At 33.2% G+C, this 21,129-nt stretch overlaps 1 protein-coding gene across 2 annotated transcripts in view; it reads left to right on the plus strand.

Annotated features, from left to right (window-relative positions):
• Positions 1-21,129, plus strand: part of NSF (N-ethylmaleimide sensitive factor, vesicle fusing ATPase) — a 192,112-nt gene that overhangs the window by 52,180 nt on the left and 118,803 nt on the right. For both annotated transcript variants that reach the window (XM_074260997.1, XM_074260998.1), the window contains one exon: positions 1,296-1,451. In XM_074260997.1, coding sequence (XP_074117098.1) covers positions 1,296-1,451 — 156 coding nt within the window. The remainder of the gene's footprint in view (positions 1-1,295; positions 1,452-21,129) is intronic.

Genomic DNA, 21,129 nt, shown 5'->3' on the forward strand with positions numbered 1-21,129 from the left:
CCACCTATAATTTATATTCTAATTCTTTTTATTTTATTTTTAAAATTTCTTTTATCTGGACTTTTAAAATATCCTTGTAATTGGTCTCCTGCTAACTCCCATCTCCTAATTGTCCAATTGATATTCCTAAAACAGAGTTATGACCATGTTATCCCTATACTCAAAAGTCTTCACTTATTTCTTCTTGTCTCTAAGAAAATATGCAAACATCTGAGTTTAGCATTTAAAACTTTTTTCTGAAAAGAAGGTTTCTATCCACCTTTTCAGCTCTTCTTCATTTTCTATCTTTTATTTACTTCTCTATTCTAGTCAAACTAATCTAAAACCTGTTGCCCACATATGCTCTTCTACCTTGGTCATTATGCAAAAAGTAGCCCCTTATGCCTAAAGTGTAATCCTTTACCCTCTGTCTAGAAGACCTCTAAAATATCTCCAGAGTACAATTTGGGTGTCACTCCCTTCCCATTGACTTTTCCTATATACTTTAGTTGCTAGTGCCTTTTTCTCTCTTGAAATTATGCTTTATACTTATTTATATACATTCTGTATATGTTATGTTCCCTGGTAACATCCTTGAAAATAGGGACTGTGCTTTTTTTTTTCTTTTCTTTTCTCTCTTTCCCTCTTTCACTCCCTTCCTTCCTTCTTTTCTCTCTTTCTCCCTCCTAACATAGCACCTTGCACAAACTGTATTGTCATTAATACATGTTATATTGAAATGACTTGGTTAGACTAATTTCCCATGTATAAATGTAACAAACTGAAGAATGCATACCCTATATTCTCACATATTCTCTGTATACAAAAGGATTTGAAGTTAGGTAAATGTATTTTCCCTTTATTATGCTTCTTTTGTAAGCTTTGAAAGTCTTTTAAGTGAAATTAGGGCTTAAAAAGTCCAGTATTTTTAAAAAAAATTTTAATGTCTAAAATGTAAATTTTGCTTTGCTTTGTTCCATGGGCATTATTAGTTAGCTCTACAATTCAGCTGGTCATTTTGCAAATGTTCTTTTAACCACAAATGCAACAAGCCAAGAACTTAAAAGATGGTTTAGCAGAACCCATTTCCCACTACTGGGGAAAACAATTGAATATCTTAATGACACTGACCATCTTCTAAATGGGTCATCAATGTCATCTTTGTGGGAACAACTGCTTATTAATTGAGATTTTATTTATTCTGTTTATTTATTAAAGATGTATTGTTTACCAATTTATATTCATTAATAATATTAAAATTTCTTTGAATATTTTCTTTTGACTGTTGAATATCTGATTATGTTTTATTTATACAGGCAAAGCTAAAACCAAGGAAAACCGACAATCTATCATTAATCCTGACTGGAACTTTGAAAAGATGGGAATAGGAGGCCTGGACAGGGAGTTTTCAGATATATTTCGCCGAGCTTTTGCCTCTCGAGTATTTCCGCCAGAAATTGTTGAGCAGATGGGTGAGTGTGTAAAAGGAAATTTTAGTAAAAGCATTTAATTTATTTTTAAAATTAAAAATATGATGTTTTTTTGAGAAATGTTTTGGAATTATTTCTAGGAACCCCAGGAATTTTTTACTTTTCCCTTCCATATGTTTCATCATTGGACTGAAAATATTTAGGATTCCTCGAAAATCCTAAGTGTAATATGACTATTTAAAAATAACATTTTTATGTTCTGTAGAATATGATAAAATAATAAAAATAATTTTGGTGGTTTTTCTGATTTTACTAAAAAGCTTATGCTTAGTATATATTTTGAAATTCCTTATTTTTAATGGTTTGATCTGGACTGATTTGAACTTTTACTGAGTTGTAATTCTATTTTAAATATAATCTTTACAAATTCTAAAAATAGTTGCTTTTCTTCTACCATTTCCTAACCTAACTACTACCTCCTCATACTTCTCAAGTGGTTACTTATCTGAGTTAGATTTAATCCCAATAGAACAGATAGAAGAATACATTTTGGAGTCTCTGCATTGTGACCTAAAACAATTTGTGCAAGGTGCTATGTTAGGAGGAAAGAAGAGAGGAAGAAAAGAAAAGAGGGAGGGAGGGACAGAGAGAAAAGGAAAAAAAAACAATTATTAAGATTTTTCCTTTTAAAATTCAACTTCTTTGAGGTTTAATTTTAAAATATGAATTATCTTCATTGGTGTTAATCCTGTTATGGCAATTTTTATATCCAAGCATCATCTTGTTTCAAGTCATTAAATAATGATATGAGATATTGCCTGTTTAAAATATAATATAGATAAAACAGATGGCATTTTAATAACATTTCTACTTTTGCTTTCTTCCTTTTCTCCATTTTTTTTCTTTTTTCTAATTTATTGTTAAGAGATTAATTTCTTCAGCACAGAGGCCCTAACAACTGTTTTTGAGATCCAAAGTATTTAGGTCATTTAAATCTCTTTGTTGTTAGCTTAGCTTCTCTGGCTTGCACAAGATTAATTGTATGATATATTTTACACACACACACACATACACACACACACACACACACACACACACACACCTGTTCATTGGGTAAAGGTCAACTTTGGAGTGGATTAAAGGAAAATGACAGAGACCCTCATCACCTGAACTTTATGCACCAATTTTTCCCCACATATTTTTCCCTGCTCTGAGAGATACAAAAATTTTACATAAAAAGAGAACTTTGCTTTTGAGGAAGTACCAAAAAAAATTTGTCTAGTTTCTTTATTATATTTTTTGAGACAAAAATAACTCTTAATTAAGGTACTTTATTGATTTAGAGGGACATTGTTTAAATATTGTTTATACATGTACTAGCAGAGATAAGAGGATTGATTCCAAATTTCCTCTTCTGTAAAATGAGAGTGTTGGACTGAACGGAACTCAGAAGTTCCTTCCAGTTTTAGCTATATGGTCTTACATGAAGGAAGGGCACTTGAGTTACTCTTATAAGACAATTCAAATGACTTTTAGAGTTGGATTTTGATGGTAATCATGGGAGAATCAGAGTCCAATGATTGGGTCAGGGAATAGCAGTGCTGTTTTCAGAGTAGCAGAGTCAGGAAGAGAGAGGATTACACATTGGTTTCTCTAACCATTGAGCAGCTGCTTTAAGTTTTTCAGTACACATAAAGAATTATTAATTTAAATTAAATTTATAAGTTATATAATTTGGATAATATACATTTATCATAGTTTAGTTGATAAGGAATATTTAATTATTTAGAGACTATTTCCTAGCATGTGCACCTGAATGTGATTGGTGGATAAAGTTCTGAACTTGGAGTCAGGAAGACTTGAGTTTGATTTTTGTCTTAAACACATTCATAATAACTGTGTGACCTTGGGCAAATGACTTAATCTCTATCAGCCACCTTTTCTTCTTTTTAAAAACAAAGTAAATGTTAGCTATCATCATTATAGGCATTCATTCATTTATTTAAGTCCTGGAATTCTCTTTTTTCTGCTCCTTTTGGTTATTTTACTACGAGAGAGCAGCCACTAGATAATGGAAAAAGAAAGGTAATGGAGGTGAAACTATATCATTCAACTTGTTATTTTTCAGCAGCATTAATAAAGTATATGTTAGTAAAACAGCTTTGAATTGTCATTTTAACATAGGTTAGAATTTTTCATTTAACCATTGCCTTCTCAAATCTCCATGTTCAGTAGTGTGTTCTTTTTATTTGTTATGGACTCTTACCATGTATTTGAATTAAATCTTTAGTGTTGCTTTGAGCTTGTGGCTTCTGTGGCTGTTTTTTTCCCCCCAGGGTTTTTACCCTGACCTATTTAAGCAAAAGAACTTCTTTTTAGTTTTGTGTTGTATGGAAATCTTTAGTCTTGATGTGAGTCTTAGCTATCAAGAAGAATGTGCTGTCTTTGTGGTTTTAAAAGTTATCCAATGCATTCTACTATATTGGCTTGTGAACTGGATCTTAAAATAATATTCTTTTTTTATTTCAGAAAATGTCTATTCTAAATATCCTATATATTGTTTTCCTGCTGTTTAAGAACTTAGCAGTTGTTATCCTCAGTAGAGTCCATTGATACTTTTTATTTCTTAAATCAAGCATTTTGGGGAACCTGGTTGATAAGACTGTTTTCTAGCATTCAAAGTGATTGTTCTCTGTAATAAGGTATCAGAAAGCATGAATTGTTACACTTTTTGCAGATTAGAATTGTATTAGACATTTTATATATCTGTTGCTTTTCTGTTCAGGTGGCTAAAATAACAGCTGAGTTTTCCTTATTCTTGAAAAGTTAATTGGATAGATCAGAATGGTTCACAAATTGAAATAGAAACTAACCAGTCAGATCTCTTCAGATGAAAAACAATGATTGAAAAGCAGAAGTTAGTATTATAATGCATTTTAAATTTTTCTTTGAACCATTTCATTTAATTTTTTTATTTGCAAGAGAATTCAGGTTTAGTTAATTAGTAGACAGAAATTATTCCAAATGAGGTTTTCTGAATAGTTTCAGCTTAGTTTCCCATTCCATGATGCAGATTCTTTGAATTAGTGCCATTATTGTTTTCATGATAATACTAGTTTACTTTTATATTACATGTTCTTTCTTTTTGCATATTTACAGTTTAAGATATTTTTGTAATATCTTGATAGTGCTATTGGTTTTGTTTTTCTTTAATGTGTATTTGAGAATCAAAATGGTACTGATGATTAGCAGGAGGGCTAAAATGACTTTATTTAGTCATAAAATTATAGAGCTAAAATTAGGATTTGCTTCAGTTAGTTTCCAGCCTGATATTTTTTATTCCACTGAGCCATTATCACATATCCACCCAGTTTTTAGTCACATATTACTTGAATGTGAACTTTTCTATAGTTAAGAGCTAGGCCAGCCTAAAATATGCAAGATTCTCCTTAATGGGGATTTACTTTTATATAATTTAAAATGCACATCTACAACAGCTTTGAAAGAAAGAGTGATCATAAACAAGGTCTATCCTAAGTAGTGTATGAAGAGAAAGAATTGATAGATGAACTTCAGGTCTTTTTTTAGTACTTGCTTCAGAGCTACCTTCTTGTCCCTTTTTCCCCTCAATTAGCTGTTCAGCTCCCAGTAGTCTGAAGTCCCCCCAAAAAAACAATGATAGGAAATCATCAGGTGATTAGACCAGACTTGAATTCTGTAGGCTTGAAGCCCCACATTGGGATAAGAGATCTCAGTCCAATGAGATGCTAGGATATATTTGGGGGGATGCTCTTAAGCTGCTAGGTATACATACCAGTTGATTGTTGTCTTGAATATGTTCACACTAACTGATTATATTCACTTTTTAGACATAGTACACTTAATGTTCACAACATTGTAGAATAGATCCAGAATTTCAAATTGTACTATTGTATTACAGTTGTCATATTGGAGAAGAACTTGTCACTTCTAAAACATTTTTAGAAATCAATGGCACTTTTTATTTTTAATTTTCTAATAAATTTTATTTTGGCATGGCAGAAACTTTATGAGAAGCTGCTTGACAAAATATATATTTTGAGAAAATTTGTTGATAATATATAAAAGGAATGTATAACTTTAATACTGTGATAATGTTGGCCATTTGTTGTAGTTGAAGAGTTTTGTTACCTTTACATTTTGGTTTTATTTTGTGTCATTATAGTCAATATATTCTTGGCTCTGGCTATTTGTTTGATTGTTTTTTTTTTTTTCTTCAATTTTTGCCTTTTGTTTTTAAATCACAGTCATTATCTCTTAATCTTTCTTTCCTTTTATTCCACTTCTTAGAATCTTTTCTCATTACAAAGAAAAAGTCAACCAATCTGGTGATAAAGTCTGTTCACTATTAGCTTATTTCAAATTGAGCAGTAATTTGAAAACTATATGTTAAAGGAAAATATATTCCTCTTGTTTAAAGAATAAAATTTTTTTTTGGTAAAATTAGTCTATAAAGTGTCTTCCAGTGCTGGTTTTCAGGAAAGGCTCAAAGGTACAAGAAGTGCTTTTATGGTAGAAGTCATTGAATTTAGGAAGTACAGACAGTCATTTAGGAATCCAGAATCTTAGAGTAACTTATTTCTCTTTCATGTATCTGTCTTTGACTCTGTACTTCTGCCCATCCAGGGAGCAAGAATGGGGGTTACATTTTCCCTATTTTGTACTTCTGTGCTTCTTGAAGAGTAATGCCCCAGGTATCTTCTGCCCTTTAATTCTTTGCAAGACAGGATTTAAAATAGTATCTCTAAGACCTTCTTCCCTTTGGATTTTATTTGCATTAGGGATGCAGCATTCCTTATATTAGGAATGAAAAAGCATCAATTACTCCATTAGAGTTGCCACTAGTGAAGCAGTTGCTCTGTGTGGTGCAGCTGCAAAGGTATTATGTCTTTAGGAGATAAGGAGCTTTTCACAATATGCAGACGTCATTCACTTATTAAAAATGGTGCAAATAAAATCCAAAGGGGGAAGGGCAATAAGATTTTTCCAACATAATTTTTTGTGTGTGTGCAATTCTTGCCTAGATTAAAGTGAACACTGACACCCTTAAATTGTATTTACCCCCCTACTCTTGTGGAGAGATTGCAGTCTTAAATGGGGGTTAAGACTTCTAGCCAAACTCCAGGGTCCTATGAGAGGAACCCTAAGGCTAAAGAGCTTATCTGAAATTTGAAAAAATGAAGCTTTCTGACATTCATCTTTTACTTTGCATTAGTCATAACTTGCTTTTCAGCTGTATTTTCGGTTTTGAATGCCAACATGACATCTGCTAGAGTCTATATGTAATTTATTAGGAAAGGAAAAGAAAGCAATTGTTCACTAGTTGGAGCTACTAACTTTTTATTTCTGATTTTCCATTAAGTGCTTGTAGATGGTACCTTTTTCATAGGAGGAATGTAATAAATTTGCCAGTTCTAACCTTAGGTTAGGAAGCTTATAAAGATCATTTTTTTTTAACTACAAAAAGAAAATGGCTCATGACTGTGTGTGGTTTCCATTAACTCTGGGAAGAGATTTAGAAATAGGCATATCCCCTCAATATAGCATAGTTTTTTCTTGAAAAGCTATCTATAAAATGAAATATATCTTCAGTCAGTTTTCCCCTTGACTTAGATATTTGAAAATTTCTTTTGATAGAAAAAATATACGGCTGGTCTTATTTGGTCAAAATTTATTAGTATAAAACTGATATTTCTTATTACAAGCACATTTTAGGAAATATACTTCTAGTTGCAGTTCTGTTCAAAACAAAAATTGTATTGTTTTGGGAAAAGGCCTTTAATAGAACTGCAACAAAGCATTTCACAAACAAAACCAAATAATTACAATAGACTGTAGTCTGCCTCTATCCATAATCAAAATATTAGTGAAACAGTAGGATAAACACTCTTCTGGTGCCTTTGATAATGCTAGTAGAAGGTAAATTGTTCATTCTTTCAGCACATAAAAAATAATTTAAATTCATGAATACTGCCTTTGCATTTAATGATCCTTCTCCCTTTCTCCTTACTACAGCTGCTGTCCTAGATTAAAGAGCTAATTCTAACTGTCTCAGTACAGAAGTAGTCAAAATTTTTTATATTCAGACCTTCTAGATGTTGTTTTCCCTGGGAAAGGAGATAAAGCACTGGACTTGAAAGTCAGAAAGGCTTCTAATCTTGCTTCAGGGACTCATTAGTTGTATGATCTTGGGCAAGTCACTAAAGCCCTCTGTACCTCAATTTCTCCATCTGTAAAATTCTCCAGAGTTTTGGAGATTTTTAAACTCTCCAAGTAAGCTTCTAGGGCTAAATCTGTGACTCTTATTTTTCTTTCATGTGAGTCTTTGAGCAGGTGTGAGTTTATGGAAGGAGCTAAATTGAGGCAAAGTTTCTGTTCTTTAGTGAATTTGAATTTTGCTTTAACAATCTTTTACTTGAGTGATCTAATCTTATATTTTTAAAAGCGAAATGTCAGTGTTTTCTCATATTTTCTCTCCCACACTTAGGAAAGCATTTAGGTAATATGAGTAAGAGTGTTACAGAGTCTTTAATTGCATGTTCATATTGAGCAAGCAGGTTTTTGTTTTAACTTCCTTGGGAAGTTAAAAAAAATTTTTTTTTAGAGCTCTTTGTAGAGATAAGAATGCTTTCAGCATAATAGGTGTTCCTCAAAGCACCGGGGGTTTTTTCGGGACGTTTTTCTGATAGCCCTAATACTCAAAATTTAATATATTTTATCAATTTAATACAATCACTCTTCCATATGTTAAATTATGAATGTCAAGATTTTTTTTCAGCATATCTTGATTGGAGATATCTTTTTAAAAAGTTTTATTGCTACCTTTTTTCTTCATGTCAGTTATTTCAAACACCCTTCCTCCAAACTGAACCTTTCCTTGTGACAAAAAGAAGTTTGTAAAACACATCTGATACTGAAGGAGGAAGTGCATTTCATTTTTTGTTCTTTGAAATCTTATATATTGGTTTTTTAAGTTATCTAGAGTTTCTCATTTTAGTAATCTTTTCATTTATATTTTCATTGTATACTTATTTCCTCTTGGTTTTGCTTTTTTCTACTTTATATCAGTTTATACAAATATTTCCATATTTCTCTGAATTTTTGAAAATAAATTTTTATTTTTTTTGTTTTTGTGTCACTTTTCTTTTTATACTTCTCTTTCTGTCTCCTTTCAGAGAGCCTTTCTGTATAATAAAGAATAAAAATAAGAGAAAAAATTGAAAAAAACTAATCAATATATTGGGAAAATATGGTATTATCTGCAGTATTCTACATAAATAGAACTCCTCTTCAAAGAAGGGAAGGCCTATTGCATTCGTATATCTCTTCTAGGAGCCATGCTTGGTTATTTCAATTTCACATTTTGATATTGTTGTTATTTCCTTTTACAAACAGAGTTTATAGTTATTGGGTCTATTACTTAGTTCTGCTTATTTAATTTTGCATATATTTACATAAGTCATTCTGTGCTCCTTTATATTTGTCACATTCATTGTTATTTTACAGTATATTAGTATCCCATTCCTCAACTATTAAACACCAATAAGTGACCTTTATTTCTGTCTTTGAGTTCCCTGGGAATATATCCTCAGTGGAGATGTGGAGAGTGGTTAGTTTGTTAATTGCTAACAATTTCTAGTGCCAAAGTAAAATCCAGAGTGGTTGGAATTGGCCAAAGCCTATTTAAAGTGACCAGGGTTTCTAAGTATCTTTGTTTCTAGTTTATCTTCCAGAGTTTTTTTATCTTTGTTTCTAGTTTATCTTCCAGAGTTTTTTTCCACTCTAGGCCAGTAACAAAATAGTGAGTGTATTCTTCTTAGCCGTTGGTAAGAATTAAGCTGTTTACTTTTGAAAGTGATAGAATTGTTTTCTGCTAGTGAGGCCTGGCTCAGTCAGTTATAGTGCAAAGGTATTAGTTCCTGTTCTTTTTGGGAGAAGCTGAAGGTTTTGAAGTTTGGCTAACTGTAGCTCCTAACTAATACATTGGTTTCAGAGTTTTGATGTATGTGAATGGCTGCTACCTGGAGCACAATGGGCCATGTGAACTGTACTGAGAAGCAAATAGCTTCTGCCCTGAAGTATGTAAGACTAAAAAGGTAAATAGATTTAAATGTTCAATAAAAAAATTAACTATCACCAGTCTGCTCATAGCTAATAGAGAACTAGATTTGGAGGCAAGAGAATGGGTTCCAATTCTGTCATACTTAGTAACTGTGTGACCCTAGTAAACTAAGTTAATTTCTCATAATCTATCTTTCTCACCTTTGAATCGAGGATCATCATCCTTTAACATTTACTGGACAAGATTGTTAGGAGAAAAGCACTTCACGTTATATAAATATGTTAAGTGCCAAATAGGAGGCATAGGCAGTGGGTTTTATGGAGATTTGGGAAGGAAAACTCAGGAAAGTTTTTCATACAAGAGGTAAGATAAGTCCTGAGGAATAGATATGGTTTGGATACTTGGATAAGAACTGTTTTAGATGGGGTAGATAAACATGAACCTGGGTAGAAATATGTGGAAAACATTTAGGGATCAATGAAGAGATTGGATTTTTTTTAAACTTTCTCAATAGTTTTTTATTTTAATATCACTTACATTTCCCAACATCCCCATCCCAACCACTACAACAAAAAATAAGAGGAGAAAAAACAGTTCAGAAAAACAAATAAAAAAGTTTGACTTTATATACAATGTTATATTTACATAGTATTTCATTTTTATAAAGAAAGAAGAAAAGTGTCCTCTTTTATCCCTCCTTTAGAAGAAAATGTGATCATTTTTATTTAGCAGAATTCAGTTTCTTTTTAAAAATAAAGTTTTATATTTATTGTTTTTACATTGACAAGATTTCCCCTGCTTTCCCCTCCCTAACCCCTCAATAAAGCCAATTGTATAAAAAAGGAAGAGAAATTTTGTTTTATTTGCAAAATTGATCAACCCATTGAAAAAATCTGACAATCTTGGAAGTATTTCATGCCTTTGGGCTCTTTGACCTCTACAAAGTGCAGAAGAAGATGTTTATTCAGATCTTTGATCTTTCTAATTTTGCAGTTCAGTTTTTATTGTTTTGTGATGGTTGTTCTGTTGTCTTTGTGTATGGTGTTTTCCTGGCTCTGCTTGCTTTATTTTGCATTACTTCATGTCAGTCTTTGCATGCTGTTCTATATGTATCATACTCATCATTTCTTAATAACGCAGTAATAAGTTGTTATATTTATATATCACAATTGTTTAGCCATTCTCTAATTGACAGGCATTTACTTGGTTTCTACTTTTTTGCTTCTGTGAAAAGTTCTGCTATCAATATTTTGGTGCATGTGGACCCACTCTTTGTTTCAATGAGCTTGTAAACATCTATGCCTATCAGAGAATTCTCTGGCCAAAGGAAAGAGATATTTTTAGTCACTTGGTTTGCATAATTCCAAATTGCTTCCTGGGGTGGTTGTAACAGTTTACAACTACACTGATAGTATATTAACCTATTGCAGCATTTGTTCTCCATTTTGTCATTGTGTGCATTTTCCTGGTTCTACTTATTTCATTTTTCATTAATTCATATGGGTCCTCCACTGCTCCATATAGTCATTCTTTCTAATAGTACAATAGCATTACATTATATCTATATATCATAATTAACATTCCCCAATTCATGATTATCTACTCAGTTTCTGGTTCTTTGTAAATACAAAAAATTCATCTATAAGCATTTTTTATCTATATCAACTCTTTTTATTTTTGGAATCCTTGTGATATTAAAGCTAACAGTGGAATCTATAACCTTCTAAAGGTTATAGAAATTTCACTCTTGGTAAAAGAAGTTAGCTGGATTTAGAGGAACCTGTGTTAAGGAGAAGTGGGACTAAAAAGATGGAAAAAAATAGTTGAGACCATTCTTTTAAAGGACATTGGGTGTCCAACTGTGGAGTTTGGACTATAAGATGTAGCCTTTCTTCACTGACCGTTCTGTCAGTCAGGAATAGTAAGTAGTATATTAAGTAAATAATTCCTTGAGAAGATGATCTCTAGTTAGACTTTTTAAAACTTAGAATTAGCATTTACAAGAGAAAATTTTCTTGTATTGGTTCTATTCTAGACTGTTACTTCTAGGACTAACTTAAAATTGAACTGTACTGTGGCAGTTATAAGATCATAAATTTACATTGGAAAGGATCTTAGTGACCATTTAGTCCATATCTTTCTTTTTACAATTTGAGGGCTAAACAGGTTATGACTTGCCTAAGTCAGACACAATAAACTGAAGCTCTGAAATTGGAACCAAAATTCTCTAACTCCATATTCTGTGCTCTTTCTCAATTAAAAAACAACAACAACAATAAATTATCTTTTACCTCATTCTAGAAATACCTCAATCATTTGTTTTCATATTTACAATCAGATATGTTAGATTATTATTTATTTTTGAAAAAAAATTTTTTTTCACCAAAATAATTCATTGCCCCAGTCTTTTTCATTATTGGTTTGTGTTGTTGCTTTTGTTTTTTGTTTTAAACATTTTATTTAGTCAGGCATATTGCTACAAGTCTATAATCCCTACTACAAGTCTATAATCCCTACTATTAGGGAGGTTGTGGCTTTAATCACTTGAATTGGAGTAGTGATTTTCTACAATAGAAATAACCAGCCAACCAGGATTCTACACCAAGTCTAATTTCAATATTATGTGCCTCATGGGAGCAGGGACCTCTACACTCCCTAAAGAAGAATGAACCAGTAGGTTGGTTACAGAGCTAGTCAAAAGTTTCACTCAATCAATAGTAGAATCAAGCCTCTAAATAGATATTGTATTTACAATTTGGGTGAGGAGGGAGAACCAGTCTCAGGAGCAAATAAATTCAGTTTCTGTTGATATCTTTTGTTTTCATACCTCAGTATATCCTTTTCTCCTCCCCCATTCAGAGTATCATGTCTTTTAATAAAAAAGAAAAAAGCAATTAAAGCAAAACTAGTAAACAGTACATCAACTAAGTTGAATAGTGTATTCAATATTCCAGACCCATAATCCCCCACTTTTACAAAGCTGGAAGGAAGCCTAAGCTTGGTAATAATTACACAGATTTTTGTCTTTCTGTACACACACACACACACACACACACACACACACACACACAAAACAAACACTTTCACTGACATGAATGTATATATTACTTTTTCTTTTATGTGTCCCAGTATTAACATTGCTGAAAGATATTTCAGAGAAATGTATCCTATGTTCATGTTTACTTAAATTGGAATTATTAGATGGATTGTGATATTTGTAGTTCTTAAAAGTTGACGATATTTACATTATCCGTTTAAGTTTTAAATATTTTATTCAAAGATCTAAGTTATTTTCATATCTTAAACTTTTGTTGCTCTTAAAACTTCCAGTGCTTAGATTATTCTTATATAGTCAAATGGATTGTTATCAATTTTGAACAATGTTTGTTTATAAGGTAACTAAGGGGACTTCGTAGAAATATTTTTTCTGTATTTGTGAGCTCATATTTTAAGCTGATTTATTTTTATTTTTATCACATTCCATCAGAAAGGAGCTGCTAAATGGCCTACTCTTTCCATAAATCTTGTTTTTTTCATGTGTGATATATTGACTTGAAAAAACAACCATCCTGAGACACAATGGAGAATGAGATTTTGGAGAGAAGGATACAAAAGAAGTAACAGAAAAGGCTTTAATAAAATTGCCTCACAATCTACACATTATTTAGTTAAATTTTATAATTAAAACAAGACTTTTGACATTACATATGATTTCTGTGTGACCAGTCTTTTTTTTTCATTAGAACATTCAAAATAAAAAAGGTCATGGAAAAAAAATCTAATTTTCTTTAAGAATGAATATAGTATTCTTTTTTTTTTTTTTTTTTTTTTTTTTTTTCCTGAAGCAATTAGGGTCAAGTGACTTGCCCAGGGTTACACAGTCAGGAAGTGTTAAGTGGCTGAGATCATATTTGAATTCAGGTCCTCTTGATTTCAGGGCTGATGCTGTATCCACTGTGCCACCTAGCTGCCCCCTGAATATAGTATTTTTTAAAGATTGTCAAAGGGTTTAATGTAGATAGCAATAAATCCCTTCTACATAATATTTTCCTAATAGTATATAATTTAACCTAGAAAATTATAGCAGAAGATAAATCTGGGAGAGAATACTTCAAAGGAGTTTTTATAGGTTAGAAATTCCTTACCACACAATATTTGTGTGATGTGATAGACAGAATGCTGTGTTTGGAGTCAGAGGGCCTAGTTTCATATCCTGACTGCAACTTCTGTGAGCTTAGGCAAGTTGCTTAGCCACTCTAGGCTTCAAGTTACTCATTTATAAAATAAGGAAGATATGTTATATGATCTATAGAATATTTTGTGGCTCTAAATGTAACATTCTCGATTGAAAATTAGCATATAAGATTGTATACAATACAATTGAAGATTAAACGCTAATGAATGCATATACTTGAATTAAATATTTTGATGTTAAAATCTAACCTGATTTCTGTCTTGAATCACTCATGAAATCAACAGATTAAGTGCCTATATCACATTCCAGATGCTGAGAATTAAAGTTCTTCCTCTTAAGGAGCTTTTATTTTTTTGGGACAGACTATCTTTCTGCCTGTTTGTCTAGCTGTCTGTCTATCTTAGTTTAAAACTACAAGATGATTTTGGGAGGGACTGGAACTGGGGAAGAGGGGTGTCAAGAAAAAATTTTAAAGGTGAAGCTTGAGTTCAGTTTTGAAGGAAGCAAATAGTGAGAAACATTGCAGATGTTCCAGACAACCAGTAGTAGAAGGACCTGGTTCTAGAATATGAATGAAGTGTGTTATGTGTGAGGAACAGTAATAAAGCCAGGTTGTCTGTACCTTAGAGATCATGAAGGACGAAAATGTAGAACAAGTCTGCAAAGGTAAGTTGCAGCCAACTTGGGAAGATTTTTGAGTGTCAATTAGGAGTTTGTATGTTTTGTTTTAGAGGTAATAGGGAATGCTTGGAGTTTATTGAGTTAGAGGAGTGTAATGAATAGACCTGCCCTTTAGAAAAAGTGTTGACAGTTATGTGTAATGTAGATTGCAGTGGAGGAACTTGAGGCAGGAAGACTGAGGAGGTTCTTTGGTGATCCAGCTAAGAACTGATAAGAGTCTGAATAGAGTGGTAGCTGTGTGAGTAGAGGTGAGTGAGATCTAAAAAATATTATAGAAGCAGAAATAATTAGGTGAGGGAAAGAACAGAGTTAAGCCTGACACCCAAGTTGTGAGAGGGCTGGAAGCATGCTATTGCCTTGAAAAGAAATAGGGTGAATTTTGGAAGAAATTTAATGAGGTCTGTTTTGGATTTGAGTTTGTTGAGTTTGGGGTATCCAATTTGAAATTTCCTATAGGCACTCCTTGATGTGGGATTTGATGCAGTAGATATAGAGGGAGGGATTGAAAGCAAGGAGACCGAATAAGAAGTTCTTGAATAGTCTTGATTTAAAAAAAATATATATTTCAGGTCAGTCAACTAGCATTTATTAAGTATCTACGATGTGCCAGGCACTGTGCTAAGTGCAGGGGATACAGAGAAAGGCAAAAGACAGCCCCTGCCCTTGAGGAGCTCATAGGGGAAACAATTGCAAATGACTACATATATATATATATATATATATAAGATATTGACAGGATATAAGGATATAAGGATCTCAAGGGAAAGTCCTAAGATCAAGGAGTACTGAAAAAAGCTTTTTTGCAGAAAGTGGGACTTTAGCTGAGACTTGAATGAGGCTCAGGAAACCTTCCTGGAGGAAAATAGAAAGCCTACTTCTTCTGAGACTAGAACAAAAGAAGGAGGGAACAGATAAAGAAGGTTTGGGACTATGGAAAAGGAGAGATGAGGCAGCTCATGATAAATGGACTACTTTCTGAAACCTAGTCATGTGTTAAGAGAGTTAGGGGTAAAGATTGCATTGGCACTTGAGGAAGGAAGAAAAATTTTAGAAATTCTACTATGTGGAATATGATGGTCAATCAGAAATAAATAAGATGAATATTGTGCAGCAGTACAGCCCCAGTTGAGGTGAGAAAATAATTTACATTGGACCAAGTCAGCATAATTTTGTGTCTTACCCCACTAATATTTAGCAGCTGAGGAGTAAGAATAAAGAAGAGAGAGTTGACATTGACCCAAGATTGAGAATTGGTACTATAAGTAGAAGAACAAATAGGATAAAGGACTCTAGGGTTGAGAGGATGATTGGAGAGAGAAAAAAAAGAGAGAGAGAGAGAGAGAGAGAGAGAGAGAGAGAGAGAGAGAGAGAGAGAGAGAGAGAGAGAGACAGAGAGACAGAGAGAGAGACAGAGAGACAGACAAAGAGCCATACAGACAGCGACAGAGCATTCATAAATTACTTATTATATGCCAGGGATTGTGCTAAGTACTGGGAATTCAAATTTCAGCAAGCAAGAGAGTCTCTGTTCTCTAATGAGAAAAGACAACACATAATGTGTGCTAAAAAGGGAGAGAGAAGGGCACCCACAGAAGCATTAGGAGAAGGTTGGTGGGAAGTTTTATAGTGGCTTGAGACCTGAATATTAGGTGAAATATTCACCTAATATTAGGTGAATATTAGATGAAAGTTCACCTATCGGGGCAGCTAGGTGGCGCAGTGGATAGAGCACCAGCCTTGAATTCAGGAGGACCCGAGTTCAAATTTGATCTCAGACACTTAACACTTCCTAGCTGTGTGACCCTGGGCAAGTCACTTAACCCTAGCCTCAAAAAAAAAAAAAAAGAAAAGAAAAGAAAGAAAGAAAGAAAGAAAGTTCACCTATTGAGCCAAATTTTTGAGGATTTAACTTTTTACACTTGCTTTTGTGCTAAATCAGCTCAGACCCAAAAAGATCCTCCGTCATAAATGGACCTTATTTTATTTCTGACCAGTAACTCTTAAAGGAAAATTTTAATTTCTCACTGCTTTTCTGAAAATGTGAATTTTAAAAAATATCTAGAACAGGATGAAAGCTAGCAGAGAGCCTCATAAAAGAAACTGTTAAAAGTACTGAGGGTATTTAATCTAGAGAAAATTTTTAGCGAAAGGAAAGAGAAAAAAAATTATTGTCTTCAAAGGGAAACCATCTCAAGGTAAGTGATGGTCTCATTTCTTTACCATCCTAGGAAGCTAACTGAATGAATGAAAAAGCATTTATTAAGCACTTTTCAAACTGCCTTATTCCAATCCGTCCTTCATTCAGCTGTCAAAATGACCATATCAACTCTTCTCAATCCTATTGCTTTCCAACCTATCAATCCAATCACCTCCATGATCAAATACAAAATCCTCCATTCAGCTCAGCTCTTTTGTCTTCAGTATGTCCTTCTCTATTGACTCCTTCCCCATGGCTTATATTCAGTCAGTCAGCAAACATTTATTAAGTGCTTGCTATATGCTAAACCCTTGGAATAAAAGAAAGCAAAGGAAAAAAAAAAAAATTAACAGTCCCTTTCCTATTTTTCAAATGTTTTCCCTTAAGACTCCCCAGGAGGTGTCCTCCTTATATTTCAACTCCCTTTTCACTGGTAAACTTCTAGGAGTTGCCTACTTTCTCAACTCTTTGTAACCTGGCAGCTGACCCTATTACTCTACTGTAACTAAGGCTGCTAATGTTGTCTTAATTGTTAATCCAGTTCCCTAAATCCTTAATCCCTCTTAAGATTTTTGCCACTTTTATCATTCCTGATGAATTCTCTCTTCCCTTGTTTTCAATGACTTTATTCTCTCCTGCCTTTTCTTCTACCTCTCCAGCCCTTTCCAGTTTCCTTTGCTGGTTTATCACCTACTTTTCAACATTTTAAGTAAAGATATTTCCCTGAGGCTCAATCCTACTCATTGATTTCCTTTTTATGCTCTTTGGTTTTCCCTTTTGGACCTGGATTCAGTTAGATTCAGAGGTAGACAGTTTTGAAACCCAATCAGATATTTGCTAGTTTGAGAGACTAAAAGGCTAGTTCAGCCTTCTTAACTACTTTATAACTCAGTTTCATCATTTGCATACTGCCTCTTTCACAGGATTGTTGTGAGGATAAGAGAGAAAAAGTATGCAATATGTTTTTCAAATCTTAAAGTGTTGTGGAAGTATAAGTTGTTGTTTTCTATTCCCGTGAGTTTATTGTGTGTGTGTATAAGCTTGCCTGTGACCTATCATGGAGCCCATTGGTTGTTTTTTGACATGATTCCATCTGTGTTCTCTTCTGTATTCTTTGAGTTCTTCTGTCTTCTATGTGCAGCTGAATTTAGGGCAGTATTTTGTGTGCTGGCTCATTTGTTTCTTTTCTTTTCTCATTCTCGCTCTATCCCCATCCTTTCCCAAATCACAACTGAACATTTCAGTTCATGTTCCTGCCCTGGGACTTTTATCACTATCAGTGAAAATCCTTTTCTCAGCTTCCATTAATCCTATCAGTTTCTTTTTACTTATTATATCATCTTTGTTTTTCCTTGATTAATCAACTCACAAAATAAAGAAATGTATTACCTGTGTCTTCAAGTTATTCAGCTTCCTATCAAAAATGTTAAAGCTTCTAGAGGTGCATTCCAGATTTCTTTTGAGTATGTAAATTGTATATTATTCTGCAGAAGTAGGTAATAAGCTAGTTGCTAAGTTTCAGCGGGCATTGTATCATACTGTGTCAGGAAGATCATGCTATTGTTTTTTTGTTGTTTTTTTTTCATGTTGAGACTATATAGGTCCACCTCACCATATACCATAATGATTTCTTTCTTCTGAGAGGTAACATAATTTCACTAAGCTTTTTATGGAACATGGGATGTGATGGAACCACCCTAGATTCTATTGATTCATCCTCCATTTTGAGACTCATTTCTATAAAATCATCAGTCTAGAACTCTTTTTTCCTTTTTCTCCTATTACATTCTTCCTTTTACCCATTTCTTGACATTGATTTCCTTTAGACTTCCTTCTTAGTATACTTTTTTCTTTCTGGTTTCTTTTCTGTAATTTTTTTTTCCAATTTATGTAAAAGTCATCCTCCATTTGGTTAGATGATCTTTAAGATTTTTTCCTACTCTAAAAGTCTATGGCATATTCTAATAAGCCAGAGTGTAATGATACATTACCCAACCAAGCATGTAAGAGTTAACTTGTTAGAGAGTTAATCTAATATTATTAATTCTGGTATAACCTAAAACATATAAAAATTAAATGACTTGCCCACAATTATGCAGATAACGTCAGAGTTAAGATTTAAATCTTGGACTTCCTCACTCCAGACCCAGCACTCATCTTATTACATGTTGCCCCATCTAGTTTTAACATCTTTGTAAAATATGGGAAGTTGTATCTTTTGGGGCGTGGGTATTTTCTTAGAAAGTGGGAGCAAAGACTTGATTTTCTACATGATATTAGTTGCATACTTTTATACCTTTTTCTCCTAAGAGGGAGCAGAGATAAAGTATTGGTATTTTCCCAATCTCTAGTAGAAAACATTTTATAAAAAAACATCTTTCTAGTAAGGAGCCTTAATTTTCTGTGCTCTGAAAAGAGGGGAAAAAAAAAAGAATATAGAGAGATGATTCCATCTCACACTGGAAAAAAATTCTGCAAAAATCCTCACTTGAATCTTCTATCTTCATTAATTATTGTCCTAAATCTAATTCTGTCCTTTGTAACTAAATTCAAAAAGGCTGTCTAAATAGGTGCCTCTACTTTCTCTCTTCCCACTCTCTTCTTTCTAGCTTACAATCTTATTTCACTGAAATAAGTTCTTTCCAGAGTTACCAGTGATCACTTAGTTGCTAAAACTGATAGCCTTTTCTCAATCCTCATTCTCCTGGACCTTTCTGCACTCTTTGACCCTATTAATTATTCCCTCCTCCTTGATACTTTATCTCTCTCTTTTTTTGGAACACCAGTCTCTATTGGTTCTCTTACCAATCACTTCTATCTCCTTTGTGGGATCCTCATCCAGTCCAACATCCTGTAGCCAGAAGTGTCTTCCAGGGTTGTAGTGGACTCTTTTTTCTTCTCCCTCTGTATTATGTCAATCAATGATCTTCTCAGTTCTGTCTGGTTGATTTAATTACCTTCTCTAATGATTCTCAGATCTATCTGTCTTGTTCCATTTTCTCTGCTGACAATCTTACATCTTCACCTGGCTTTCAGATGTCTTAAATAAGATGTGCAAGAGACATCTTACAATCAATATGTCCAAAACAGAATTTATTATTTTTCTCCCTAAACCCTCCCCTTCCCTTTCATGACCTCCACTCATCCTATACCTTCCCTATTACTGTAGAAGATAATTGCATTCTACAAGTTCTTCAGGTTCACAAACTAGGAGTTTTCCTGGATTTTTTGCTCTCTCTCATGCCTCATGTCCAATCTCTAATATATTGCCAATACCTGGTGACTTTACCTTTGGAATAGCTCTTTAATGAGCCCACTTCTATCTTCTGATCCTGCCACCCCTGTAGTATAGGCTGTCATCACCAAAGTGCCTGGAGTACTGCAATAGATTGGTGGGTCTGACTGGCTCAGATCTTTCCTCACTCCAGTCCATCTTGTATTCAACTACTAATTTTTTTTTTTTTTAAAGCACAGGTTCAGTCCTGGCAATCTCTACCCAAATTCTAATAATTCCTATTGTCACCAGGATGAAATACAAATATTCTATTTGTTGTTTCAAGTCTTTCATAACTTAACCTCTCTAATTGTCTCCCACGGCTGGAATATTCTCCTTCCTCTATTCTTTCTACTGACCTTTCTCGCTTTTTTTAAGTACCAACTAAAAAACTGTATTTTACTGGAAGCCCCCTCCAACTACTCCTAATTCTAGTGCCTTTCCTTTGTGAATTATTTCCCATTTAAACTCTATATGGTTTGTTTTATATGCATTTGTTTATTTTTCCTCCATTAGATTTTAATTTCCTTGAGGATGGGGACTGTCATTTGCCTCTTTTTTTATTCCCAGCTCTTAGCACAATTCCTGGCATATGATAGGTGCTTATTTGATTGATTATTTTTTTAAAGTAAGACATTCTAGTGACTAATTTCATAGCATACCAAATTTTATAAGCTTTTGATCCCATCCATTTCTATCCCCTACTTTTCAAATTTTTTGTGTCTTTCTCTTTTAATTAGTTCCTTTTCTTTTGACTAACGGACTTTCCAAGAAGTAAACTTTGCAACATTTATTAAGTGTTTACTATTTACAAGGCATTATACTAGGTTCTCAAGATATAAAGACCAAAAATCCAAAATACTGTTTTAACCTAAAGTCTACTTTATTTAGAAAACTTTCCTTCAACATAATAGTTATTTAAATTGTATCATTTATCTCTTATTCTCCATTCTCAGTACTTTATCTTTAAGTATTTTCCAGGTTGCCTTCCATTCTTAATAATTTAAGAAAAAGAACTCTCAGTAGTGAGCTCCTTTTAAATAAATCTTGTTTCCTTTCCCTTTTTTATTTGCCAATTCCATTTGATCCTCTTGACTGATCCCTTCATTTGATACTCTTTTCATTATTGATACATTTTACTCTTCTGATTGATTGATTAGAAGCCTGAAAAGCAGAAGGATCACAGAGCTTTCCTTTATAAAGACTTAGAACTTACCAGTTAACTTTTCCCTCAGTGGCTAAGCTTGGCTTCCCCTAACATCCTGCTGCCAT

This window comes from Sminthopsis crassicaudata, chromosome 4 (genome assembly GCF_048593235.1).
Source record: "Sminthopsis crassicaudata isolate SCR6 chromosome 4, ASM4859323v1, whole genome shotgun sequence".
Taxonomy (NCBI): Eukaryota; Metazoa; Chordata; class Mammalia; order Dasyuromorphia; family Dasyuridae; genus Sminthopsis; species Sminthopsis crassicaudata.